This window comes from Cebus imitator, unplaced genomic scaffold, assembly GCF_001604975.1.
Source record: "Cebus imitator isolate Cc_AM_T3 unplaced genomic scaffold, Cebus_imitator-1.0 Scaffold491, whole genome shotgun sequence".
Taxonomy (NCBI): Eukaryota; Metazoa; Chordata; class Mammalia; order Primates; family Cebidae; genus Cebus; species Cebus imitator.
In genome coordinates, this window is record NW_016107806.1 from 1,266,116 (window position 1) to 1,291,454 (window position 25,339).

General features: G+C 43.3%; 2 protein-coding genes across 20 annotated transcripts in view; both read right to left on the bottom strand.

Annotated features, from left to right (window-relative positions):
* The window catches only part of NUP210L (nucleoporin 210 like), a 152,559-nt gene extending 142,323 nt beyond the window's left edge, over positions 1–10,236 (bottom strand). The window contains exons 1-2 of the mRNA XM_037733088.1: positions 9,171–10,236; positions 6,113–6,286 (exon numbers count right to left, since the gene is read on the bottom strand). Of these exons, the coding sequence (XP_037589016.1) occupies positions 6,113–6,286; positions 9,171–9,367 (371 nt within the window). The 5' untranslated portion in view covers positions 9,368–10,236. The remainder of the gene's footprint in view (positions 1–6,112; positions 6,287–9,170) is intronic.
* Positions 10,237–10,880: 644 nt separating this feature from the next.
* The window catches only part of TPM3 (tropomyosin 3), a 32,132-nt gene continuing 17,673 nt past the window's right edge, over positions 10,881–25,339 (bottom strand). For 3 of the 19 annotated variants that reach the window (XM_017513347.2, XM_017513358.2, XM_017513364.2), the window contains 6 exons: positions 24,906–25,023; positions 24,720–24,790; positions 23,855–23,930; positions 22,457–22,519; positions 22,209–22,278; positions 10,881–12,254 (listed from right to left, as the gene is read on the bottom strand). In XM_017513347.2, coding sequence (XP_017368836.1) covers positions 12,172–12,254; positions 22,209–22,278; positions 22,457–22,519; positions 23,855–23,930; positions 24,720–24,790; positions 24,906–25,023 — 481 coding nt within the window. In that variant the 3' untranslated portion in view covers positions 10,881–12,171. Of the gene's footprint in view, positions 12,255–13,150; positions 13,592–19,333; positions 19,807–21,120; positions 21,204–22,208; positions 22,279–22,456; positions 22,520–23,222; positions 23,299–23,854; positions 23,931–24,719; positions 24,791–24,905; positions 25,024–25,339 lie in introns of those variants that run through there. The other 16 variants (XM_017513353.2, XM_017513361.2, XM_017513346.1 and 13 more) reach the window with 10 other exon arrangements.

Here is a 25,339-nt window from a genome sequence, read left to right on the forward strand (position 1 = left end):
TTAAAAAAAAAAAAAGGGGTGTCCTATAGTGGCAATTAAAAAAATTTTTTTTGATAAAATTATGCTCTCTCCTAACTCCTCTACTTATCTTTTATCTAAGGTTAAAGTCTAGACTTCCCGTTATTAAAAGGCGTATTTCTATATTTATAAGCTACCACTGGTGGGATACAGAAAACTGGTTGTTTCTTAGAAAATTAGGATTAACGGCTGGCTCACGCCTATAATCCCAGCATTTTGGGAGGCCAAGGTGGGTGCATCACCTGAGGTCAGGAGTTTGAGACCAGCCTGGCCAAAATGGCAAAACCCTGTCTCTACTAAAAATAAAAAAATTAGCGGGGCATGGTGGTGCATGCTTGTAGTCCCAGCTACTTGGGAGGCCGAGGTGGGAGAATCACTTGAACCTGGGGGGTGGAGGTTGCAGTCAGCCAAGGCTGAGCAAAATGGCTCACTCCTGTAATCCCAGCAATTTGGGAGGCCAAAGCAGGTGGATCACCTGAGGTGGGAGTTTGAGACCAGCTTGGACAACACGATGAAACCCCAACTCTACTAAAAATACAAAAATCAGCCAGGCGTGGTGGAGGGTGCCTGTAATCCCAGCTACTCTGGAGGCTGAGGAAGGAGAATTGCTTGCACCCGGAAGGTGGAGGTTGCAGTGAGCTGAGATCACGCCAGTACGCTCCAGCCTAGGCGACAGAGTGAGACTTGGTCTCCAAAAAAAAAAAAGCCAGAAAACTAGGATTAAAGAAATATGTACTTTTCACTAGATAACCTTTTATATTTTTGGACTGTTTTACCAAGTGGAAGTAACACCTAGTCAAAAAGAAAAAAATTAAAAAGAAATTTAGGCTAGGGTGATTGTGCTTGCCTGTAGTCCCAGCTACTCAGGAGGCAAGGTAGGAAGATCCCTTGAGGTGAGGAGTTCCAGGCTGCAGTGCATTATGATTGCACCTGTGAATAGCCACTGTACTCCATCCTAGCAACACAGCATGATCCTATCTCAGAAAGGAAAGAAAGAAGGAAGAAAACAAAGGAGGGAAGTAAAGAAAGAAAGAAGGGGAAAGGGCCAGGTGTGGTGGCTCATGCCTGTAATCCCAGCACTTTAGGAGGCCAAAGCTGGCAATTGCTTGAGTTTAGGAGTTCAAGAGAGCAACCTGGGCAACATGGCAAAACCCCGTCTGAAGGAAGGAAGGGAGAGAGGGCGGGAGGGAGGGGAAGAAACAAAGAGGGAGAAGGGAGGAAGAAAACTAGTACTCTTATCATATGGAACTGTCCATCTCAAGTCTCTCACCTCAAGTCCATCCATCATCTCTGTCTTAGCCACTTTCTTTACTACGCTATCACCAAAACCATCATAAACAAAATTCTGTAACAAGCACTTAAATATCAATCAGAAGCTTAAATCTTTTTACCTTTATATATGCCTCATATAGTAGGCAACTCGATAAATATTTGTCCAATTAATTAATGAACAATTTCTCTGAGGCATGAACTTCCCTTTTTTTTAGAGATGGAGTCTTGCTCTGTCACCAGGCTGGAGCGCAGTCACGCAATATCAGCTCACTGCAACCTGCGCCTCCCGGGTTCAAGCAACTCTTCCGCCTCGGCCTCCCCAGTAGCCGGGACTATAGGCACGTGCCACCACACCCGACTAATTATTGTAATTTTAGTAAAGATGGGGTTTCACCACGTTGGCCAGGATGGTCTCCATCTCTTGACCTCGTGATCAGCCCACCTTGGTCTTCCAAAGTGCTGGGATTACAGGCATAAGCACTGCACCAAGCCGCACTTCCCTTTCACAAATGCCCAATCCCACCCATTTCATATTACTTGCTCCCATTCAGATGCTCCTAGTAGGACACCAAGACTGGTTCTTACCACTGGGAATCTCTTCTATGTACACAACTGTATTAATAGTAAAATGGGAAAGTTGATTTAAGGATAATTAACTTTGAAAAATGGGTCACAAGTCAGATGAAGTTAAGCTGTGAGCCAGATTTGACATGATTCCTATTACTTGTGTGAATTTTTTGATATCAGAATGAACTTGTATAGTTAAAACAGATTACATTTTTAAAATAGTGTATGTGACCAGTGTTTTTTTTTTTTTTTTTTTTTCCTGACTTTGGTATCCTCCTCTATCCTTTGTAGCTACCTTGCATGACATGGTCTTCAAAGATTCTCATGTCTGAGAATTTCATACCATATTTCACTGATTCTTAGACACTCATTTTTTACCTTTTAACATCTCTGCAATTGGGAAATTTCTTATAATTGATGACATTTTACAAGTGCCCTCAGCCAGGCAGCAGTTAAGACATAATTGTCATTGACAGAACATGTGAGAACATTAAGAAGGCCAGTATCAAAATTTGTAGAATAGGTGTTAGTAGTTGGAAGGAAATCTGGTGAACAATAGTAGCAGACTCTTATTCCCTAGGAACCAAAAGGTTAAAGGGAGTGGGGGGAAAAGTGATGACTCAGATGTACTAGGAAATGTTCCAAAGCTGGAAACAAAAACATATTAGTTCTATCTAATTGCAAAGTCCACTTAAGAGCAGGTTTTAGGTGGTTTTTAAAATTCTTTTGTTTTATTATTACTGTTTTGTAGAGATGGATTCTATGTTGCACAGGCCAGGCAGGCTGCAGTCAGCTACTGTCATGCCATTGCACTACAACCTGTGCAACAAAGCGAGATCCTGTCTCTAAAAAAAGAAAATGCTGCCTAATACCCACTTTTTTTTTACATGGAGTCTCTCTCTGTCCCCAGGCTGGAGTGCAGTGGTGCAATCTTGGCTCACTGCAACCTCCGCCTCCTAGGTTCGAGCAATTCTCCTGCCTCAGCCTCCAGAGTAGCTGGGACTATAGGTGTACACACCACCACGCCCAGCTAATTTTTTTGTATTTTTAGCAGAACAAGGTTTCACCATGTTGGGCAGGCTGGTCTCAAACTCTTGACCTTAGGTGATCTGCCTGCCTCAGCCTCCCAAAGTGCTGGGACTACAGGTGTGAGCCACTGCACCTGGCCAACAGCTTTACTCTTGATGACACAGAGGAGAATGCTATGGGGATCAACACAGACACCGATGATTCCCAGTCAAAAAGTGATTTTCGGCCAGGCACAGTGGCTCATGCCTGCAATCCCAGCACTTCGGGAGGCTGAGGTGGGCGGAGGTCAGGAGTTCAAGACCAGCCTGATCAACGTGGAAAAACCCCCTCTCTACTAAAAAAATACAAAATTAGGCTGGGCGCAGTGGCTCATGCCTGTAATCCTAGCACTTTGGGAGGCTGAGGTGGGTGGATCACCTGAGGTCAGGAGTTCAAGACCAGCCTGGCCATCATGGTGAAACCCCATCTTAAAAAAATAATAATAAATTTTAAAAAAATACAAAATTAGCCAGGCATGGTGGCACACGCCTGTAGTCCCAGCTACTCAGGAGGCTGAGGCAGGAGAATCACTTGAACCCGGGAGGCAGAGGTTGCGGTGAGCTCAGACTGCGCTATTACACTCCAGCCTGGGCAACAAGAGTGAAACTCTGTCTCAAAAAAAAAAAGTGATTTTCATTTTTATTAGGCACCAGAATTATACATAATAACCATCTAGCTGAATCAAAGAATTCTTTCAGTAGATATAAAAATTTCAAGTGGAAAAAAAGCATAGTTTAGTTTACAATGTTTTTCTTTCTTATTTTTTTTTTGTTTTGCTTTTTGAAATGAAGTCTCGATCTGTCACCAGGCTGGAGTGCATGGCACAATCTCAGCTTACTGCAACATCTGCCTCCTGGGTTCAAGTGATTCTCCTATCTGAGCCTCCCAAGTAGCTGGGATTACAGGCATGCGCCATCACGCCTGGCTAATTTGGCATTTTTTAAGTAGAGATGGGGTTTCTCCATATTGGTCAGGCTGGTCTTGAACTCCTGACCTCCGCTGCCTTAGGCCTCCCCAACTGCTGGGATTATAGTCGTGAACCACTGTGCCCAGTCAGCAATGTTTTTCTTTCTTAATGGTACATAAAGTAATGGTGTACTTTATAATAGATGGCATCTTCAATTATGTGAAATACAGTATACCAAACATCCTAAGTTCTACTTAATAAACTATTATAGATAAATTAGTTATCAAAACGTTTAATAACAAAAATACTGTAGACTAAATTATCTTTTTAAAAAAATGCCTTTTTGCGGCCATCACCTAAGCGGAAGCTGCCAAAATGAAGTTCAATCCCTCTGTGACTTCCAACAGAAGCAAGAATCACAAAAGTCATTTCAATGCACCTTCCCACATTCGCAGGAAGATTATGTCCTCTCCTTTTTCCAAAGAGCTGAGACAGAAGTACAATGTGCGATCCATGCCCATCCAAACGGATGATGAAGTTCAGGTTGTACGAGGACACTATGAAGGTCAGCAGATTGGCAAAGTAGTCCAGGTTTACAGGAAAAAATATGTAATCTACATTGAATGGGTGCAGCGGGAAAAGGCTAATGGCACAACTGTCCACGTAGGCATTCACCCCAGCAAGGTGGTTATCACTAGGCTAAAACTTGACAAAGACCGCAAAAAGATCCTTGAACCGAAAGCCAAATCTCGCCAAGTAGGAAAGGAAAAGGGCAAATACAAGGAAGAAACAATTGAGAAGATGCAGGAATAAAGTAATCTTATGTACAAGCTTTGATTAAAACTTGAAACGAGAAAAAAAAAAAAACTCACACATTTAGAAGCCATAGAGATATTTTCAGCCATTAGGCAATATGGCAATGAAGTGCCAGAGAATCAGGAATACAAAGACTGCTGTTCTGCTTTGTAAACAATAGTATTTCTTGAGCTGCTCTAGACTAAAACAGACTAGTTTAGTGCTTCTCAAACTTTGGTATTGGTATGTATGAGAATCTCCTGGAGAGCTTGTTAAAACACAGAACCCTAGGCTCACCCTTGAGATTCCAATATAAAAGATAAAAGATGCTTAAAACTTAGATGATGGGTTGATAGGTGCAGCAAACCACCATGGCAAATGTATACCTATGTAACAAACCTGCACGTTCTGTATCCCAGAACTTAAAAATTTTTTTAAAAAGATAAAAGATGGAACCTGAGAATTTACACATCTAACAAGCTCCTGTTTGATGCAGGTGATGCTGATACATATGCATAGCCCACACTTTGACAAGTACTAGTTTTTGTACTGCCTTTTGCCTTACTCAAACTAACCTCAGACCTTTACACCTAAGTTAGTTCCTTCACTGATTCAAATAACTAGAGTTTGATTCCTTCACTGATTCAAATAACTAGAGTTTCCATGGTCTCAGGTACCACACCAGGTACTAGATACCAAAAACAAAAAAAGTCATATAACAGGGTGCTACAATTAGGGTGTATATTGCAGGGGGTGGTTTTGGTGGGGTTTTTTTTGTTTTTTGGAGACAGGGTCTTGCTCTAATCACCCAGACTGGAGTGCAATGGCGTGATCATAGCTAAGTGCAGCCTTGATCTTCTGGGCTCAATCCCCCCACCTGAGGAGGGAGGCTCCCATCTGAGCCTCTCAAGTAGCTGAGACTACAGGGGTGCACCACCACACCAAGCTATTTTTTTATTTTACTTATGTATTTTTTTATTTTTTTGAGACAGAGTCTTGCTCTGTCGCCCAGGCTAGAGTGCAATGGCAAGATCTTGGCTCATTGCAGCCTCAGCCTCCCAAGTTCAAGTAATTCTTCTGCCACGGCCTCTAGAGTATCTGGGATTACAGGTGCTTGCCACCATGCCCAGCTAATTTTTCTATTTTTAGTAGAGATGATGTTTCACCATGTTAGCCAGGCTGGTCTCGAACTCCTGACCTCAGGTGATCCACCTACCTCGGCCTCCCGAAGTGGGGGGATTACAGAGGTGAGCCACTGCACCTGGGCATAATTTTTTATTTTTTGTAGAGACAGGTCTCACTATGTTACCCAGGCTGCTCTTGAAGTCCTGAGCTCAAGCAGTCTTTCTGCATCAACCTTCCAAAATGCTGGGATTAAAGGCGTGAGCCACTGCAGCCGGCTAGAAATCTTTTATTCTTCCTCTTATCATTTGAAGCCAAGATCATTTGTGTTAACCATCTATACAAAATACCAGATTATTCTACCCCAGATGAAGTGATAGTGTTTTTACTCTCAACATACCTATTTCTCGAGCAAGAATAACACTGCTGAGGCGTATCGGTTGGGTAGATTCTGCAACGAGTACAGCTTTTTGGGAACACAAGGTGCCATTTTCATATAAAGGCTCAACAGTAACTGCATCATGATGGGTGGAATGCCTGCCAGAACAAAACTCTTAAGAGTATGAAATACGTGGGTTAAAATTAACTTTTGTTGGAACATACATTCTCATACTTCTTCCATGTTACATACTACCAGGTATATGTAAATGACACTTTTTAAAGCAGAACTATTGCTTAGGGATGCAAGAAATTAGAGTGAGAGATAGGCCAAGGGTAATGGCTCACGACTGTAATCCCAGCACTTTGGGAGGCCAAGGTGGGGGACCACCTGAGGTCAGGAGTTTGAGACCAGCTGGACCAACAGGGAAAAACCCGTCTCACGGTGAAACTCTGTCTCTACTAAAAATACAAAAATTAGCTGGGCGTGGTGGCGCACGCCTGTAGTCCCAGCTACTCGGGAGGCTGAGGCAGGAGAACTGCTTGGACCAGGAGGCGGAGGTTGCAGTAAGCCGAGATTGTGCCATCGCACTCCAGCCTGGGTAACAAGAGCGAAACTCCGTCTCAAAAAAAAAAAACAAAAATTAGCTGGGCATGGTGGCATATGCCTGTAATCCTAGCTACTCAGGAGTCTGAGGCACAAAAATTGCTTGAAACCAGGAGGCAGAGGTAGCAGTGAGCCGAGATCCTGCCATTGCACACCAGCCTGGGCAATAAGAGCTGAAACTCCACCTCAAAAAAAAAAAAAAAAGAATTAGAGAAATTGATCAGAACTTTCCCAATGATCCCTTGAGCAGTCTCAGAAATATCCCTCCCTCAATATTTTTTTTTAAAAGATTGTTGGCCCGGCTCGGTGGCTCACGCCTATAATCCCAGCACTTTGGGAGGCGAAGGCAGGTAGATCACAAGTTCAGGCATTCGAGACCAGCCTAGCCAATATAGTGAAACCCCGTTTCTACTAAAAATACACACAAACAAAAAAAGATTGTTATATTCTTCCCTCAATATGCAGAAATAGGACTGATGTCTTTCCAGTAATGAGGTGCGACTTTCTCATACTCTGAGGAAAGTTTTCTTCAATCACCAGGCTGCTGCTATCTAGCATGAAAAAATTACCTAAATTATGAGGTATGAGTCCAAATCAAAATACCAAAAAAATTCATAAATGCTTTTATTTTTATTATGTTTTTGGGACAGAGTCTCACGTTGTCCCCCAAGATGGAGTGCAGTGGGGTGATCTCAGCTCACTGAAACTTTGCCTCCTGAGTTCAAGCGATTCTCCTGCCTCATCCTCCCGAGTAGCTGAGATTACAGGCCCGTGACACCACGCCCGGCTAATTTTTATATTTTTGGTAGAGACAGAGTTTCATCATGTTGGCCAGGCTGGTCTCAAACTCCTAACCTCGTGATCCACCCACCTGGGCCTCCCAAAGTGCTAGAATTACAGGTGTGGGCCACTGTGCCCGGACGAATGTTTTTATTTTTGTTTTGAGACAGAGTTTCACTCTTGTTACCCAGGCTGGAGTGCAATGGCACGATCTCGGCTCACCGCAACCTCTGCCTCCTGGGTTCAAGCAATTCTGCCTCAGCCTCCCGAATAGCTGGGACTACAGGCATGTGCCACCATGCCCAACTAATTTTTTTTTATTTTTAGTAGAGACAGAGTTTCACCATGTTGACCAGGATGGTCTCAATCTCTTGACCTTGTGATCCACCCGTCTCGGACTCCCAAAGTGCTGGGATTATAGGCGTGAGCCACCGCGCCCGGCCTTGTTTTTATTTTTAAATAGACATCTCACTATGTTGATTAGGCTGGTCTCAAACTCCTGGCCTCAAGCAATCCTCCTGCTTTGGCCTCCCAATGTGCTGGGATTGCAGGTGTGAGCCACCACGCCTGGCCTCAGGATTATTTTTGGAGGGATAGAAGAAATGGCTTTCAATGCTGGAAAGATGCCTTGCATCACCCTCATAGGAAACACACACATCACACTGGATCATCTTACAAGCCCACTTCCCTTAAACTGCCTCATAAAATGAGAGGTGAATTTATGCTCTGAACAAACCTCATTGCTTCTCCTAGGAGATAGCAAAGGGGTATCTACTCCATTTAGGATGAATGCACTGGCCTCCTGAAGCTCCTTTCAGTTAGGTTCTCTCACACCTTAGGCAACCACATAATCCATCACTGGGTCCTCTCACACCAGAAAATCACGTCTCTTCATCTTCAGTCAGAAAGTCATTATCCCAGAGTTGTGTGTACAACCTTGTCCTCATCCTTCAAGTGGGTACCCTTTTATAAATGGGGCAGTTTTGATAATAAAGACAGATCTCATCTCCACCCAGGATGAACCCTCATATTCCCAGAAGTTTACACTTCATAGTCTCTGGGCCTCACTTTCCTCGTCTGCGAAATGGAGTCACAGTACTTACTTCACGAGACTGTAAAAAGTGAATGAGTTAACACGCAGAGTACTTAGTTAACACTCAATACTTGGCTGTTGTGTTTTAAGTCCTCCTCAGATTGAACAGCTCACCTGTAGTGAGTGGGGACCCTCGCACCCCAAGTCTTCCTGCTTACAGAAATTTCCTCAGATATCGGGAACTTCCTCTTACTGGTTGTTTACGTTGCAAGTCATCAGTACCAGAGGCCTCCAACTCAGGGCTTCCCTTTACCCTGACGGCCGCTCATTGTGACCACCCCTTCCCAACACACACACAGAAAAGGCCAGTCCCACAACCCGGGAATTCCTCACTCGTCTGGAAGATCGTCACGCCACTGGAGGATATCCCACTAGTAGGACACGCCACACCCAAGGGTCTGTCCCCCACGTCCCCTTCACTGACACCACACTCTCCTCCCCTACCGGCTAGGTCCCTTCACGCGGGCCCACACGGTATTCCCGTGTGATCTTACAGAGGGTATCCCTCTCACCCCTACTGGATGATGTGAGGGTTCAATTCCTTGTGACCCACCACCCCTCACCAAGTGTAGCAGCCCCGCTGGGCCTCCAGCAGGAAAGGCTCCCGGCCTGACTCCTGGCTGAAGGGTAGCAACACCTGTGGCACGTTAAGTTTGTAGGCCAGCGTCCTAAGCAAAACCAGAAACAACAGGAAGCAGCGTAGAGGCAAGAAAAAGAGACCGAAGCCTCGGCGTCTTGATGACGCCTGACAGCCAGTCATGGCGACTGCCAGGTCTCGGGTTCCCGCTCAACTCCGGCCGCGCCCACAGCTCCATCTGCCAATCTGCAGGTGTGACGTCAGCAGAGGGGGCGGGACCTGCTTCTTGCTCGGAATTGTGGGCATTTTTAAATACAGTCCTTCAGCAAGCCAATAAAATGGAAACTTGGCACAAACCCAGCTAAAACACCTCAAACCCTCTTAAAGGGCTTTCTTGAATAATGGATGGCAGACCTTTTCAAGAGTAAGGAACAAGCAGAAAAGTCTAAAAAAAAGCTTCAGCCTCCCGAGTAGCTGGGATTACAGGCGTGAACCACCGCACCCGGACAGTACTTTAATTTCTTCCAATTTCTTCTGTTGCACAGTTTGGCTCAACATCACACCCCACACCTGATAGAAAAGCTTTTTGCAATGATTTCCAGTCAGCATTGGCCCATGCGTATAAACGGAAAATTGTGCAGTCTCTGGGATAAACAGCTGGACTTTGTCAAAGGAACCGTGTAATTTTACTAGAAGTCAGATTCACATCCAGCCTCCAGGCCACAATGCAGGAAATGCCGGACACTGGCCTCTGAAAGGCAGCTTTGAAAGTTATCCACTCATACAGCCGGCTTCTAAGCAAATACTCTGAGAGCACTTCTTGTTAACTTCCATAAAATATCCAAACAGAATATTAACTCAAAGGCTGTTTCACAGTACAGTTGGTTAAAACCATACATTTATAGTAGTGACCAGCATCATATATTGTTTTAAAGAGCATAATAAATCCATAGCTTATAAGAATTAATATGGTTGTAGGCCGGGCGCGGTGGCTCAAGCCTGTAATCCCAGCACTATGGGAGGCCGAGGCGGGTGGATCACGAGGTCAAGAGATCGAGACCATCCTGGTCAACATGGTGAAACCCCGTCTCTACTAAAAATACAAAAAAAATTAGCTGGGCATGGTGGTGTGTGCCTGTAATCCCAGCTACTCAGGAGGCTGAGGCAGGAGAATTGCCTGAACCCAGGAGGCGGAGGTTGCGGTGAGCCGAGATCGCGCCATTGCACTCCAACCTGGGTAACATGAGTTAAACTCCGTCTCAAAAAAAAAAAAAGAAAAAGAAAAAGAAAAAGAATATGGTTGTGAAGGAAAACGTATAGTTCAACCTGAGATGCCGGTGTTAACCTATAAAAGATCCGACACATTAAGTATTCTAATCTTCATGTTTACTCTGACAATACTTATCTTCATTTTACAGATGATGAAACTAAACATTTGCTCTACATTAAATATTGTTGCTACCACCCACAAAGATGCGATTTTTTTTTTTTTTTTTAAACGGGGTTTCACCATGTTGGTCAGGCTGGTGTTGAACTCCCGACCTCAGGTGATCCGCCCACCTTGGCCTCTAACTAAAGTGCTTGGATTACAGGCGTGAGCCACCACGCCCGGCCAAAGATGCGATTTTTAACCCAAACCTCATAGCTTCTGTGAAGAAAGCACATTTGGTTTTAATAAATAAAAGTCAAATAGGTCTGAGAGTTGGAGGGACTGGTTCTTTATTTCAAAAAGACACTTGTCAATATTCAGTATCAAAACAGTTACACTATTGATTTCTCTTTCTCCCAATCGGCCCAAAGAGACCACATAAAAGGAGAGTATATTTTAAGCCAATAAGCTGCAGGATGTACACCTAACAGACCTCCTAGAAACCTTACCAGAAAATGGGGACTGGGTAGGGAAACTTTAAAAGATCAGCAAACTGCCAGCCCATGGACTGCAGAGGCTGTCAGAGCCAGATGGGGTGGCCAGGGTGCCACAAATCCAAAGAAGCAGTTTCAAAATAATATAAAATTTTAAAAGTTTTGTACATAAGCTATTCAAGATTTCTCCAGCACTGACTGATACAAAGCACAATGAGATGGCACTTTTAGACACAGCAGCTTCAAACCCAGAGAAGGGTAATGAGATGAGTTTCATATGGCTAAATCAGTGGCAAAAACAATCTTCTTTCTTTCTTTCAAGGAGGCAGGAAAGCAATTAAGTGGTCATCTCAACATAAGGGGCACATGATCCATTCTGTAAGCAGTTGGGAGGGAGTAGAGATGGGACAAAAATTTGGTCTCAGAGATCTTACCACCTTAATTTGGTCACTTGTAATGAAAAAAATAGAAATAATGTTGTCCAAAGAGATCTTAAAGCTGAAAACTTGAACAGCACATTTTTTTGTTGTTGTTCTTGTTTGACTAACTCCTCCTGGAATCACCTTTCTGGTTTAGCTGGTACTTTGTACAGAGCAATGAGGTTTCCCACAGTGGAGTCTTTCCCTAGGCTCTGTTTGGCTCTCAGTAAGGCAGGGCTATACCTTTTCCTCTCTTCTATGGAGAGGGCAATATGCATTAAGCTGAAAAGTCACCTTCCAAAAGTAAGAAAGGGATTAGCTTGCTGCTTCAGGGCGTGGACTTATCTGGAATGTTTTACAAATGGTTGCTACAAAACAACAAAAAAGGTAATTACAAAATGTGTTCATCACGACATGCTTTTAAAGACATTATGCATTGTGCTCACATTCCCTTAAATGTTGTTTCCAAAGGTGCTCAGCCTCTAGCCCAACTGGAATCTCCGGGAAGAGGCAGAGACAGTTTGGCGAATAAGACACAGGGAAAGAGGGGACAGCGAAAGAGAAAGCAGCCTTCCAGTTAAAGATCAGCCCTCAGTTAAAGGTCAGCTTCGGGCAGGCTGGCCTCAGGCGGAGTCAGGGTCAGAGGGAGAAGCAGCAGCAGGGTGGGACTGGGGCGTTCTACATCTCATTCAGGTCGGGGGCGTTCTACATCTCATTCAGGTCAAGCAGAGTCTGGTCCAGCATCCTTTGTGTACAGAGGTGCTCCTCTTTGGTGCATTTCAGTTTATCTAATGGGGGTAAAGGAGAGAAGTTACAGAAAACGAGAAGTAAATTTCAAGGTCTGTGCGCTCTTTTGAGACTTGCTCCTGTTGCAGAAAAGCTTCGGAGTAATAAAGCAGCTGCTTTCTCAGCCACAGAAGTGAGCTATTTTATCACCCGGTTTTGTAGGGCCTTTGGGTTGCCTACTGAGGTTGTAGGTGTTGCTGTACTTCCTGGGTGAGAGAGTTAGGTCCCTTATCAGCCATTTCCTCTCCCACCCACACCCAACCAACACTTTCAGCTTTCAGTCAATGAAAGAGCAAGCCTTAAGCATCAGCCATCCACTTTTCTAGGTTTTACCCACATGACAATAACTTCTTGAAATGGCTCACTGGAGTTTGAACATTGCAAACAACAGAAACATCGGAATCTCAAATTATAAAGAGCACAGGAAGATCCTCATGCACTACATGTTTTTTCCAAAAAGTAGAGGAGAAAATAATAACTGGTGGGATAGATAAAAGGGCCCTCACAGTTAAGTTAAATAATCTCTAAAGAAAATAAAGCCAAGAACACTACTGAAACAAGTAGTTATAAGCAAAACTTTCAGATTGCTGTAGAGCTACTGTCCAAAACTAGCTTGTGACAGTTACTTGAAATTAAACATAAAACCAGGAAAAGGAAGCAAAAGGGAAAATGTCAGGAAGAAAATCAGCAGCTGAACACTGAGGAGAATCTAATTTGTCTAGCAAGCAAACCACTCTGACTGCTCTAAAGAGGTGAGGAAAATACTAAAATCTTCAACTCAGAGGTGATGGCGACACAGAGCCATATTCGTATCCCACAACTTTTCTTCCCTTTCCCTTTTTTTCCACCCAGTCAGAAGGACCCATGCCTGGGCCTGCAGACGAAGCAGTTACAACAATTTGTCAAGTCAGTCCTTTTATTGTTAGAAATATCCATGAAAAGGAACATATCCTACACTGAGTGCACAAGTGAAAGAGTAGCAAGTAAGGGTGGAAAACAATATTCTCCCAAGTTTTTTCACTATAATCTCTCAGGCCCCTCCCTTCTTCACCCATAATCTCTTCTAAAGGGTCAGAAACTTCACAATGGTCAATTTCACAATACTGTTAGGAAATGAACATTCTAAGTGCCCCAATTAAAAAGCAATATGCTCAGGGCAAAATAATAACTTTTAAAAAGACAATCAGCTTTTTGTTGGGGTCCAGGTCAGTGGTGTGAGCAGTAAGCTCAGTTTAATGGGCATCAGTGAGCCCTGCCCATCAGTCACACAGATCATGCAGCGTTAGCTTCAGCTCATTAGAAAGCAGGCGGTTTCGCTCAAGTTGGCTGTAGAGACGCTCTGCAGCAGCAACGGAGAGGAGGGAACACAAGAGAAGGAGAGGAAAAAGAGGAGGAGAAAGACAAAAAGGGAAAGTTAGTAGAGTACCAGAAGTAAATTATGAGTCTTTCAACTAGCTGGTATATATAACATGCATCTGTAAGGCAGGGTGGATGGGATGCAAGGAGGATTCAGACAGAGAGTCAGTCACTTGGTGGAAAGACCAACAGAGGAAATTTGGACTGACGAGTTGGTAGGACAATATCTTGAGGGAGAAAAAATACCCCCTTCACAGTATTTACTCCCTGAGTTGAGAAACTGAAACAAGGGAAATGGCCAAGGAAGGAATATAGCTGGCTTCGGAGAAATGTGTTCACAATCGGGGTTTGAAAGCAACGGAAGTGAAAAGCTGAACATTTTCTGTGAAGGCATTTCAACATGGCATTATAAATGGTAGACTGGAATAAATATCCCCACACTCATTCACTCCTATATTTTCTAATGCTCCTTGTTACAGTTATTGTGTGATAGACTGATTTTAGTGGCCTAGTCAATAAATATTCAATTTCTTCTTCTTTAAAAGAACCTCAAACCTGTTAGAGTCAATAGTGTGCCTAGTCCCAGGGAAGGCAAATTACTGATATAAGCTAATCAAGACTATCCTGTTGTTTTTCAGCCTCCCTTGCAGCTAGGGGTGATCATGTGATCCAGTTTTAATCAATGAGATGTAAAAAGATAGTCTGCTGGGGGCTTTTGGGAAGACTTTAGCTTTCCCTCTTGCCTTAAACATGATGTGATGACTAGAGTTACATATTTCAATCTTAAGAGAAGAGACCAAGAGAATCACAGAAAGCCCAGCTGAAACAGGCCACAGTTGCTCATGGCTAGATATATGTGATTTAAAAAAAAAAAAAAAAAAAATCCTATGTTTATTTAAGCTACTAGTAGGCTGTTTCTGTTTATTTCTTTTCTTTCTTCTTTCTCCTCCCTCTCTCTCCCTCTCTCTCTCTCTCTCTCTTTCTAACAAAATCAGGCTAAGGGACAATTTAGCAAATATTCCTGATACAAGCAGCTAAGTGCTCAAATCTAATGGGTTTATCTGGATTTTTTATTTGAAGCACACTTTAAAGAGATAGTGGGATATGAAAGATTCAAATCCATCTGACTAGCACAGAGATAATACAAGTTTGGAGACAGGAAAACCAAACTCCTGGTATATGCCTAGAACCAACCTCTGAAATTCACAAGTAAGTTTCTCCCTATATTTTACAGCCCCTTTCAAAATGGTCTCACGACCTCAAATATGAAAAAAAGACTTTTCTGTCCTAAAATCATCTGCATATGTGGGCATTGCTCAGGCACCCTGCCTTCTGGGCTGGAGTTTTTTCCAAGATTGACCAGGAAGCTAAAGGCCAGTATAGTCCCAGTAATACTTGCCACTTTATGTACACTACCAAAAACAGAAAGCATGTATGTATAAAAAACCTGGGAGGGAATGACCAAAAATAATAGCTATATTCAAAAGCAGAATCAGGGTGAGCCTTTAACTTGCACTTCCCTTTAAACCAGTGGTTCTCAATAGGGGTGGTATTGAGCACTCTTCTCTCTCAGGAGAGATTTTGATTATGTGTGGGAGGTTTTGATATCACAATGATTAGAAGGCCCATATAGGTATCGGTTACATTCACCATTGAGAAAGACTATCCAGGCTGAGCAACCAAATCTGAAAATCCAAAATCCAAAATGCTCCAAAATCTGAAACTTTTTAATTGCTAACATGATGCTCAATGAAAATGCTCATTGGAGGATTTTGGATTTTACATACGTGTGTGTGTGTGTGTGTGTGTGTGTGTGTGTTTGTGTGTGTGTGTGTGTGTGTAATTTTAGAGACAAGGTCTTATTATGTTGTCCAGGCTAGAGTGTGGTGAGTATTCATAGGCCTAATCATAGTGCACAAACTACTAGGGCTCAAGCGACCCTCCCACTTCAGCCTCCTGAGTAGGAACTATAGGTGTGTATCACCATGCCTGGTATGAATGTCTGATTTTCAAATTTGGGGTGCTCAACTGGTAAGTATAATGCAAATGTTAAAAAAAAAAAAAAGTCAAAATCTGAAACACTTCTGGTCACAAGTATTTTGAATAAGGTATACTCAAAACTGTACTAATAGTGTATAAGCTTCATGAGGCCTCAGATTGGACCAGTCTTATACACTGAGGCATCCTTGTCAAAATAACAGGTATTGAAATTTGTGAACTAATCTCTCAAACTTCCTGTGATGTTACATTTCATACAAATCTCATGAACAGACTGAACTTAGAGACCTGTATCCAAGTTGGTTTGTGTGATTCACACTTGGGAAAGAAGGATGTTATAAAGATCTTTATCTCTCAAAACAGCCTGGTCAATGAGAGTTCTGTTCCATTTAGGGAAGAAATAAAGAGACAGAGAAGGAGTGGGAACATTTTATTATTGCCTGACTAAATTTCAGAACACAGAGTTCCCTAGGGATTGCATGAGGTCAGAAAGACAAATGTAGCTGTTCTCTCACTTTGAACTTAGCTTCTAACTCTGCTATCTCTAATAATTAAAAATTAAGGATCAGTACTAGCTCCTTAGGTAAAGCTCTTGGTTCCCTGATAATAGCTAAAATAAAACAAAACAAAACAAAAAGGCAAGGCAGAGAATCCATTTGGTCCAATATTCTTTTCAGCTATACCTGATTAAGAAACAACCCCATGGCCGGGCACAGTGGTTCATGCTTGTAATCCCAGTACTTTGGGAGGCCAAGGCAGGTGGATCATAAGGTCAGGAGTTCAAGACCAGCCTGACCAACAAGATGAAACCTTGTCCCTACTAAAAATATAAACATTAGCTGGGCGTGGTGGCACATGCCTTTAATCCCAGCTACTCAGGAGGATGAAGCAGGAGAATTGCTTGAATCTGGGAGGTGGAGGTTGCAGTGAGCCGAGATCGCACCACTGTACTCCAGCCTGGGTGACAGAGCAAAACTCCATCTTTAAAAAAAAAAAAGGGGAGGGGGAGGAACAACTCCATGGAGCTGGATAGTATTCAACTAATACCATGTGAAAGGAAGAGACTGGGTGGGGCTAAGATAAAGCTGCCAAACAGAATAGGTCAGTTGCATCTATCAGATAACATGGGAGTTACCACATTTTATTCCTCATCTCAATGATGGTAACAAGGAAGACATTATTACTCAAATTGGTCTCCCCGAGCATTCGGGAAGAGTAAATGAAAAATTGGGAAAAAAAAAAAAAAAGGAGGATCAAAATGGGCCTGTGGATCTTAGAAATTAAGAGAAGGGGGAATCATTAAGGGGCCAAGTGTTTTGCTCTGATGCTTGGCTTCACCCCCAAACTAGTGCAGGCTCAAGTAACACAGGATGACTTCTGCAAAGATATTGAGCCTTAAATGAGGGAATGAAGTTAGCACTACATAGTACCTTCATTGTTTACTTTGCTACCCCAGCTTGTTGGTCTCTATCCTTGCTCATACTAGTCATACCACAGGGAAAACAAGGAGATACCAGAAATCAGAGATATAACACCTTACTCTTCTCCCAATCTCCCTCTCTTACTTCCTTTCTAAGAAGCCTTTCTTCATGTCAAAGCCAACTTTTTCTGCCCAGAATCTAAATATTTGGGAATGTGGTGTCCAATATAATAGCCACTAGCCACAGGTAGCTAATTAAATCTAAATGAACTACAATGAAAGTAATTAAACTTTAGCCCCTTCAACCACACTAGCCACGTTTTGAGTGCTTGAGTGCCACATGTGGCTAATGTACTGGACATCATTACCAAAAGTTCTGCTAGATAAAGCACTGCTCTAGTAAACTATATTGCCTATATCTTCTTCCTACCAATACATTCTTTTGCCCCTGAAAATATGACTCCCCCTCTTGACTTATTAACAGTCACAATGTACCCTCCAATTACTAAAGTATCAATGAATGTCCCATTTTCAGTTATCTTCCTTCTCAACCTCTCTGTTGAAGAACCACTGGAAACCATCCAATCTTTTTTTTTTTTTTGGGAGGAAGTCTCACTCTGGAGTGCAGTGCTCAATCTTGGCTCACTGCAATCTCCACCTCCTGGGTTCAAGCAATTCTTCTGCCTCAGCCTCCCATGTAGCTGGGATTACAGGTGCCTGCCACCATGCCCGGCTAATTTTTTGTATTTTTAGTAGACACGGGGTTTCACTGTGTTAGCCAAGATGGTCTCAATCTCCTGACCTCTTGATCCACCCACCTTGGCCTCCCAAAGTGCTGGGATTACAGGTGTGAGCCACCGCGCCGGGCCAACCCTGAACTTCTTTAACTACTCATCTGTCTTCTTTCCCTCCAATCAATTCCATTTGGCTCCTCCTCCTACATGACGTTTTCCTCACTGTTTAATTATATATATATATATACATATATATATGTTTGCAATTGTCCTTTATGGTTCTAATTTACCTCCATGGTGTAAACTACCTGTACCCCTTATGGATTCCCAACTCTCTATGTCAACCTCTCTGCCTCAAACCCTAGAATTTTGTTTTCACTCAGATACCTGCCAGACTGTCAGCCACATCTTCTTTCCTTTCCCTCAACTCCCCAAAACAGGACAATGTGACCTCCCTACATCTTTAACCCCCATTTTCCCACTCTTTCTTTTGAGGGTCTCATTCTGTCGCCCACGCTGGAGAGCAGCAGTGTGATCACAGCTAGCTGCAGCCTCAAACTCCCTAGGCACAAAGGATCCTCTGGCTTCGGCCTTCCAAGCAGATAGGACTACAGGCGCGCACTACCCTGTCTAGCTAATTTTTTTACAATATTTTGTAGAGACAGGGTCTCACTTTCTTGCCAGGCTGATCTCGTACTCCTGGGCAAGGAATCTTCACACCTCAGCCTCCCAAAGTGCTGGGTGGGATTACAGGCATGAGCCACCGAACCTGGCTCATTCTCTTACTCTAAAAACCAGTCATCCTTATCTTTTCCTCCTCCTATCAAGTGGCCAGGCCTTTCACGATGCCTGTCTTTATTTAGCGCCTGACTGGCATAGCATATTACAGTGCAGAACTCCTGAGCTTAAGGCTTCCTTCTGCCTCAGCCTCCCAAGTAGCTACAGGCACTACAGGCATGTGCCATTGCACCCAGCTGAAAGAAAAGAAAATTTTAAATACAAACCCTTCTGAGAAACTAAAGTACTAAGTGAACTACACTTAAGCTCTTGGATTAGTATAATTCACAGCTATACTATTCAGAAATCTCTGCTGCGTAAATTGGAAGGGGAAATTTCTAAAATGTTATTTAATTCCACGTTATGAACCAGGGAAAATTTTACTAGCAGAAATTTATGTATGTAATACATCATCAGCCCCATATGCACATTATTTGAACTATTCATGATTGGCCATTTTAGTTTTCCCAATAATAATTTATCACTTGTCTTATATCCCACTAGCACACACTAGTAGGCAAATGGTAGCAAGTCTCAAATATGTAAGAAAGATTTAAAGAAGAAAAAGTAAAACTGTTGAGAATTCTATCCATTGTATATTTTTCTGTGACTTGGGATGATGTAACTCGTCAATCTTAACAATAATATATTGAGTTCTGAGTGTTCTGAGGATACACCATTTGAACCACGAGTAAGAGAGTACAGAATGTGTATTGAGAGCCACTTCAATGGCTTCTCAACGACACTACAGCAAAGGAGGACCTGAAGAGAGAATGGAAACACTGCAGGCAGATGATTTAAGAACCTGGAAATAAGGAATTTAATCTTGTTCAGCCTGAGGAGTGTAACTAAAATTACCATTCTGAGGAACCTGTACTAAATCCATCACTCTAGTAGAATCGGATCAGCTGAGTTTAAATGTCAAGAAAAAATAGACACACACAAAAGTGGCTTTGATTATGTAAGTCAGAGGTAGGGGAGCCTATGAGAGCTCTTCCCCACATCACTACCCCAAGGCTCCTTCTTAGGGACAGCAGCAGCTTTGTCAATGACACAAATGCAGGGTGGCATGAGGTTTCCAGCAGCTTAACATTTTAATTTGGGGTGGGGGTGGAAGAAAATACATAAGTTGCTTTTGTGCCCCCCGCATCCTAATGCCTTGGGGCCCAGCCAGGCTGACCCAAATGGAATCCAGAGCGAGTGGGGCGTTGGGTTCCCCGAGGAGGAAAGGGGGCAGATCCAGAACAGAGCAGAAACGGTGATAATTATCTGTATGAAAAAGTAAGGATACTCTAGGTGAGAAGGACTGGCATCAATCTAGATAGCAAATTAGGAGAAAGGGAGAGGAAAAAAAGGAAGAGGTGGCAGCAGGAATAATAAAAGAGAGCCAGACACTTCAGCCTGAGAAATTGGCTTCTTTTCAGGGTTAGTGGGAAAGATACAAAGAAGCCGATTAGCATCAAGGATCAGGGATCCACAGCAAACAGATGAACTCCCAGCTCCCTTTGGTGCTGTTTACCACTTGGCTTGCTTCTGGGACTCAGCTCAATTCTTAGGTCAATTTGGTATTTCTCATCTTAAATAGTTCCCTAAACTTTAATATCAGGGAACAAATCAAACATACCCAGGAGGCCTGAATTTTGTTTTAACGTGTCAGGGCCCAAGTCACTGGCTCTCTGGGCCCGATCTCATTAGTTGCATGGATTCTACATCTAGCAGTATCCCTTCTAAGAAGACTAAATTTGAGAAGCAAATAGAAAAATCAGTGTAATGAAAAAACTATAAATACAAAGTATAAAAGTTACAAGTCAATCAGGGTTCTCCCTCTGATCCAAGATTAACTGCTTCCAGAGCATTTTTTTTTTCGAGACAGAGTCTCAATTCTTTCACCCAGACCGCATAATCTTGGCTGACGGTAACCTCCACCTCCCAGTTTCAAGCGATTCTCCTGCCTCAGCCTCCCAAGTAGCTGGGGTTATAGACGTGCACCACCACACCCAGCTATTTTCTTAATATTTTTTAGTAGAGATGGGGTTTCGCCATGTTGGCCAAGCTGGTCTTGAACTCCTGGCCTCCCAAAATGCTGGGATTACAGGTGTGAGCCACTGGGTCCAGCCTTTAATTTTTTTTTTGAGACCCATTCTTGCTCTCTATTGCCCAGGCAGAGTGCAGTGGTATAATCTTGGCTCACTGCAACCCCTGCCTCCCAGGTTCAAGCGATTCTCCTGCCTCAGCCTCCTGAGCAGCTGGGATTACTGGCACGCTGCCACCATGCCTGGCTAATTTTTGTATTTTTAGTAGAGACGGGGTTTCACCATGTTGGCCAGGATGATCTCGAACCCCTCTCCTCAGGTGATCCACCAGCCTCGGCCTCCCAGAATGCTGGGATTACAGGCATGAGCCACCACGCCCGGCCATGCTTCCAGAGCTTTTGCCAAACAAATAACCAGCACCAATGTTTCAAAGATAAGGGTGGAGATTCTATAGTTTCCAGAGGATAAAACCAAAGCACACCACTATGCATAGCTTGTACCCCCATCCACCCACAAGCCAAGATCCCAGCCCCACTCTGCTGTCAGATAGTTACATAGAGGTCATGTCATTGAGGGCGTGGTCCAGCTCCTCGCTAATGGCCTTGTACTTCAGTTTCTGGGCATAGAGCTCATCTGGACGGGCACAGGAACCACAGGGAAGAATGAGGGGACAGAGTGAAAAGTTTCAGAAGCAGATGAAGAGAGGGAATCATTAGAAATTAGGAAAAGTGTGACTGTGGGTCTAATACCACAGTTAGGAAAACATCTATTCTGGCAACCATGACTGGGCATGTTCAGATCTACTCTCTCCTATGACCAACTCTTTTTTGATACCCCTTATCCACTGCAGCAAGGTCTAAGAACCTGGGCACAATCATAACTAGAAATTCCTATTACCAAAGGCACTCAAGAGGATATCACTCCCATCCAGGTACCCAATTCCAGGAACAAAAATAGCAAAGGGAGAAGAGTAGACATCCATATTCAGACACTTCTCTGCCTACGAAGTGTGAACCCTATTAGTGGCCCCTTTGCTCCACAGGTTGCCCCTGCAACTCTTCCAAGAGCATACCAAAGAAGCATACATCAGAGCTCTCAAAGCAAAGAGCACATGCCCTTGTCAGGGTGGATGGCAGTTACCAACTTGCAGGAACAGAAAGTATTTAGAAAGCTCCTGACATTCGTTGTCAGTGCTCAGATATGGTTATTCCACAACTTGATTTCTTTGATAAATACCCCACAACTTGAGTGGTGAAAAGAATTGTGGAAAGTAGCCATGAACTGACATGCGTCTTGCCCTTCTGAAATCATGGCTTCCATTTAAACCTACAGACTAAAGGTTTAAGACTACTAAATTAGAGGTAAATGCAGCCATTATCATTTTCCTCAAAGGGAAGAATACAAATTGCAGAATATTAGGTAGGTGACGTCTTCTGAAAGGAAAAGATTAATTTTAAAAATCCAATTCTAGGGTTTGACCCACTTTGCCTAGCTGTGGCATAGGACAGTGAACATGATATTAATACATGCCAAGTCACTACCAACTTCCTTTGGTATACAGGAAAAAGAGATGAATGGTTAATAGGCAAGGTCTTCCTCTATATTTTTCTATTTCAATCCCTCTTCCAGGTTCCATACCTTCCAAGTCATCAATTGTCTTTTCCAGCTTGGCTACCGATCTCTCAGCAAACTCAGCACGGGTCTCTGCCTGGGGGAAATATGAAATCAGTCAGAATCAGAGATGTAGACAAAGAAAAACAATCTCTGTTTCTTCCACCTTCTACTTCTGGACCTTTCAGAACCCAAACTAGCCAGTCTAAGTCTACATTAATGCCTTATATACCTCTAAATGTTTTGGGTCCTGCCCTATAATCCCCTCAGCTCACCTCCTTGAGTTTATCGGTAAGAATCTTGATCTCTTCCTCATATTTGTCTTCTTTTTGAGAGTACTGTAAGAGAAGTAGATTAAAATTTCAGAGTAGAAATTAGTCACACAGACAATACCCATGTCCCTACACTTACTCTTATATTTAATATCCTCTTGGACGTAATGTGCTGAATGGCCCAAGAGTAAGAGCAAGGCCTGGCTCTGGACAACAGGTCCTTGAAATCCAGAAATCTAAAGGTCTTTAGAGTCATGATATCCACAGATAAAAATTCTCCATGACTTTTTAAGATGGATCTAAGCTTTGATATTATTCAGATCAACCCAAGGAAGTGTTTTTCCTTTCCCCTGCGTAATGAGCAGGAGTAGTGGCACCCCAAGGTCACATGACTGAAACACTCCCACATGATGGTAAAGTGAAGTCATCTGTCTTGATTGCTCATTAGGTCTCAGAGCCAATTCTGTCTGTTGCCCCCGTCTGTCTGCTAGAAAGTCTGTTAGGGCCCCTGATTATTGCCTTTCAGCACAGCAGTATCAGCCTGAGGAGCACATGACTCCAGGAACCTGAGACCATGAAGTTATTTTCATTAAAGCAATCAAAGTGCACAAAAAGTAGCATTCAACCCAGAATCTGAATACATGGTAAGTAGGTAGGAAGAGGACACTTGTTACTGGATTATATATGGAATGGGTGTCTCCAGTCTTTTATCAAGGGCAGGGCTGGGCCCAGGCCCCAAAGCCTGTCACTTTCACAAACCAGCCCCTACCTTCTCCGCCTGAGCCTCAAGAGACTTGAGGTTGTTGGTGACATTCTTCAGCTCCTCCTCCAGCTCAGAACACTTACTGTGAATATTTTAAATACCGCAGGAGAGGAAAGGGGAAGAGGAAGAGAATAAAAAAAGGGAGAGAGACACATAGACGTGAATTGAACCTATATGTAGAGAGAGTTGGAAGGCATACTGGGGAAAAGATGTTCCCAAGTAACCTGAGCAAGCATCAACCCTCCTCCCTCTACCATAGACCATGTCAGGAGCTGGACCTTCCTGGGCTCAAAATGTTTGAATACTAATAAAGAAAGAACACTTGAGAGCACTCCACTACCAGGAACAAGTCATAATTGTCACCTGGGGTGGAGGTGGGAACAAATGCCCAACCCAGTCCCCCAAATCACCCAAAGGAAGGAGACCCTGTGGAGAGGCAGTGAAGCGACTAGGAAAGAAGAGATGAAAGATGCCAAGTAAGTGGAAAAGAATGAAGCATTCCATGAAGAGATGAGACAGCACTCAACAAAATCAACCAGTGGAGGGGAGGCAGCTGCAAAACAAAAACAAAACAAACAAAACAAAACCACACCATATATATATATGTATAATCTTGCTGTGGGTTTAATGGTTAGTACCTTTTCTTCAGCAGCACTCAGACACTTCAGGTTCTGGTCCATCAGTCTGATCTGCTCATCCATCTCTCGGCAACGGCTGTTAGTGATAGTCACGGGGATGGCACAAGCCAGGTTGTGGGGAGGGAGAAAGGTCAAAAAGGAACACAGCAAGAAAACAAGCAGCAAAACGAAAAAAAAAATTTTCAAAAAATGGGAAGAGAACACCACCATGGTCATGATATGTTATGTCTGGCAGAAGGGAATGTGAGGGAAGCACAAATATATAAGCACCAGCACTGACTTTGTTATACAAGGCCCAGAAGGTACCAACGGGGAGCAGTTAATATCTATCCTTGCACTAAGGATCCCCAGCAGATTGGCAAAGTGGCAAAAACAGACACCAGATTTTTTTAGGGACAGGGTCTCTCTATGTCGCCCAGGCTGGCCTCCAACTCCTGGGTTCAAGCCATCCTCCTGCCTTGGCATCCTAAGTAGCTGGGACCATAGGTGTGAGCCACCACACCCAGTCAGACACCAGATCTTAAATCAGGACAGCCACTTTGATGATTTCCACCCCAGGTGGAAGGACCCAGTAGGATCTTCCAGTTAACTGTTCACCATGTATTAGTCCTTATTTGCTCTCAATTTGTAAACCCCACCAAAAAAAAAAAAAAAAAATAAGAAAGCCTCTTTTGTCACCTGTCACTAGTCAGGAGAATAAGGAAGGCTAAAGCCATTCTTGGGCCTAAAAAAGCACTTAGATGACTCCCACTCCCTAGGCCCTGTTTAACAAGGTTGAAAGAATGCTAATTTATTCTTATTAGTGCCCAAGCCAAAGGGGAAGGGACAAAATGGTGTGACAAGATTTGAGGAGCTAGATACTCACGACTCTGCCAGCTCAGCTCGTTCCTCTGTGCGTTCCAAGTCTCCTTCAATGATCACCAACTTACGAGCCACCTACAGGAAAATGTTCCAGTATAGCTTAGTGAAGCAAAGAAGGAATCATTTACTGCATTATTCTTTGCAAAAGCCTGGTATCACTGAAGAGAGAGATAAACAGAGAGTCACTTACCTCTTCATACTTCCTATCTGCCTCTTCTGCAATGTGCTTAGCTTCTTTGAGTTGGATTTCCTGGAGTTCCATCTTCTCTTCATCTTTTAAGGCCCGGTTTTCAATAACCTTCATACCTCTGCCAGAAACAGGACAAATACAATACTGACATCCTCAGGAGTATGTCATCAGTTCCACTTCAAGGGTCTCAGAATTGTACTTTTAAAAGCCCATTCCTTGAGGTGGCTCATGCCTATAATCCCAGCACTTTGGGAGGCCAAGGTAGGCAGATCACAAGGTCGGAAGTTCGAGACCAGCCTGGCCAACATGGTAAAATCCCATCTCTACTAAAAATACAAAAATTAGCCCAATACGGTGGCTTGCATCTGTAATCCCAGCTACTCAGGAGGCTGAGGCAGGAGAATTACTTGAACCTGGGAGGTAGAGGTTGCAGT